The sequence below is a fragment of the Monopterus albus genome, unplaced genomic scaffold (genome assembly GCF_001952655.1).
Source record: "Monopterus albus unplaced genomic scaffold, M_albus_1.0 scaffold21.1, whole genome shotgun sequence".
In the NCBI taxonomy this organism is placed as follows: domain Eukaryota; kingdom Metazoa; phylum Chordata; class Actinopteri; order Synbranchiformes; family Synbranchidae; genus Monopterus; species Monopterus albus.
Window position 1 is genome coordinate 598,028 of NW_018127901.1, and position 2,726 is coordinate 600,753.

A 2,726-nucleotide genomic window follows, 5' to 3' on the forward strand; every position below is an offset into this window, starting at 1 on the left:
ACAACCTCACCAATGTCAAGTTTCAGACTCAGTTGCTCACTGTAGTTTTGTTATCAGTCAAGAGGAAACAGTGATTTGTTGGGGGCTAGTTTCTGTGGTGGACTAATCCACCACATGGTGTAAAACCATGACCGGACCTTGGGCGGCTCTAGGAAGCCGTTGTCCTTGCCATCTTCAGAGATGTCATGTGCGTCCAGCAGGATGGTCCATCGGTCCATCAGAACCTCATCTGCTTCGTCAACAGAGACCAGGATGTGGTGGGGGTCCTCGCCGCTGTAGCCCGCGCCCCAGCGCAGGATACGAGCCAGGTCATTACCTGACAGGTCGGGAGAGAGTTTGAGGGCTGTTAACTCATTTGCACAGAGGAACAAACCGGGCTAGTCAGAAAAAAAAAAAAAAATCAATTGACTGATAAAACCAAGACTGACTGTTAAACACTGAAAAGTTTGATGAGGAATTAAGGAAATGAAAGTGTTGGTCTGACCTGTTCCCAGTGGTACAAGGCCGATAGGTGGCTCTCGACAGACCAGTTTGTGTCTGACGGTCTCCAGTACTCCCAGCACCCAGCCCACCGTCCCATCTCCCCCACAGACCAGCACCCGAAACCTGGGCACCTCCCTGAAGGTGTGGAGGCTGGAGCAGAGAAGAAGAGCGGGAACAACAGGAACATTTCATTTCTGATGATGGTACATGTACAGTCAAAGCGAAGCGCCCCCTAGAGGTGGCAGCACAGACGGCTTTCTGCAGTAATTTCATTTATTAAATGCGTTTTCTAGGGAAACCAGGAGAGATAAACGTGCGACTATGCAGGGTCTAAATGCTCACACACTTTTCATATGAACAACTGAGGTCAACATCGTAAATGACTTCAGGAGAGACTGTGTGGAAACCAGCATGTGTGTCCTCACCCAGCCAGCGGGCCCCCGTTGGAAATGTCAAAGACCTGGTGAGGGTTCAGGAGTTTGCGGAAGCTGTAGAGGAGCTCTCTGCCTTTCATCCCTCCACTCTTTGGGTTGACAAACAGCAGCAGAGGACAGACGTCGTCTCCCAGTTTGTTGTGCTGAAAGACATCGACAACAACCACTGAACAGAAACTACAACATCAGCCACAGTAAAAGTGGAGGTGTTGGGTGTGGTACAGTAAGGACGATAATAACCAGCAGGGGTGTCCACTAGGTCCACTCAGTGATCCTTCTGTTGTCATTACTATTACTGTATTACACATGCTGTAGTGCAATGGTAGAACAACAACCTAAAGGTCAATATTAATGTGATATAACTACAAATCATCAGTAAAAGACATTGACTACAACTTATAAAGGCTGCGTACCAGAACGCAGGACAAGTATTTAAATAACAAAAAGGTGAGCAGCAAGCAGTGGGCCCACGATGTATGGTCGAAACCAGAACGACCTACACCGACAGGATTTATGTTCTGTTGAACGTGGCCATAAAAATGTAAACGTCACTGTGTGACTTTAGCGAAACGTGGCTGCAAAACCCCAGCGCTTCAGGCTTCGTCTACCAAGATTTCTGGAGCTGTCGAGCCAGCACAGCCTCATGTTTCTTGTAATGTGTCACAGCTGTGACAGCGTTCGCACACTGTCGGCTCAGCATGGACTGAGTGTAAACAATGTGAACCCGTTTAGGATCAGTGTGTGGTCAGAACCAGGAGCACAGGGTTTGTTTCATGGAATGATAGTTACCACGATCTCCGGTATGACGATTGAGGTGAGTGCCTTGTTGTTGACGGACGTGTCTTTAGCCAACATGTAGATCCTCTCTGCTTCAGAGAAACACGAGATCTGCAGCGACACCGCACCTGAACACACAGAGGCAGAGAGCATGGTCTGCATTCACATACAACCAGATCTTTTCACAGAGGTTTACTAAAGAACAGAGACGAGAACCTCTTCCCTGACTCCACAGTGACTGGTTTACAGGGGACCGCTCTGAATAAGAAATAACATCATCATATTAAATGACACAGAGCTACAGTGACTTCAGGCTGTGCACACTTTATTCTGCTGTGCATTTATTTTAAGTGGATGAAACTGTCTCGTTTGTCCATCGACCAAAACCCAGTGAAAGCTTGTTTTTGAACATTTTTGCAGATTTATTAAAAATCAAAAACTCCTTTATAACAGTCTTCAGACCCTTAACTTGGTTTGTCGTAGAAGAAGTTGCAGCTTCAGAGCTTCTTGGTGAGTCCCTGTGGATCTTGCACACATTGATTTGGTTTAAATGGACAGAGGTCAGAGGGGACCTGTGTGTATCAGGTCCCACAGTTCACACTGCAGGTCAGGACACAAACCAGGACATGAAGCCCAGGAGCTCTCTGTAGACTCTGTGGCCAGACTGTGGTGAGGCCCAGATCAGGACCAGGGGATCACACCATGTCTAAAGCTCTGAGTGTCCCCAGGAGCACAGTGGCCTCAGTGACTGGGACATGGAGGAAGTCTGGGACCAGCAGGACTCTTCATGGAGTCAGCGTCAGACCAGACTGAGGAACCAGGTGAGAAGGGCCTTGGTCAGGGAGGAGACCAAGGACCCAGCGGCCCCTCTGAGGAGAGTTTCAGACGTCCTCTGCAGAGATGGAGAAGCTGCTGGAGGACGAGCACCTCAGCAGGTCTCCATCAGTCGGGCCTTTATAGTCGAGTGGCTGCTCAGAAGCCACTGTGAGTGAAAAAGACTCTTTAGAGCAGGAGGTAAAACAATCTCTTGGC

General features: G+C 48.6%; 1 protein-coding gene across 1 annotated transcript in view; it reads right to left on the reverse strand.

The window, feature by feature from the left end:
* The window catches only part of dgkq (diacylglycerol kinase theta), a 24,634-nt gene that overhangs the window by 5,834 nt on the left and 16,074 nt on the right, over positions 1–2,726 (reverse strand). Inside the window, exons 15-18 of the mRNA XM_020594102.1 lie at positions 1,707–1,822; positions 909–1,060; positions 485–633; positions 138–316 (exon numbers count right to left, since the gene is read on the reverse strand). Of these exons, the coding sequence (XP_020449758.1) occupies positions 138–316; positions 485–633; positions 909–1,060; positions 1,707–1,822 (596 nt within the window). The remainder of the gene's footprint in view (positions 1–137; positions 317–484; positions 634–908; positions 1,061–1,706; positions 1,823–2,726) is intronic.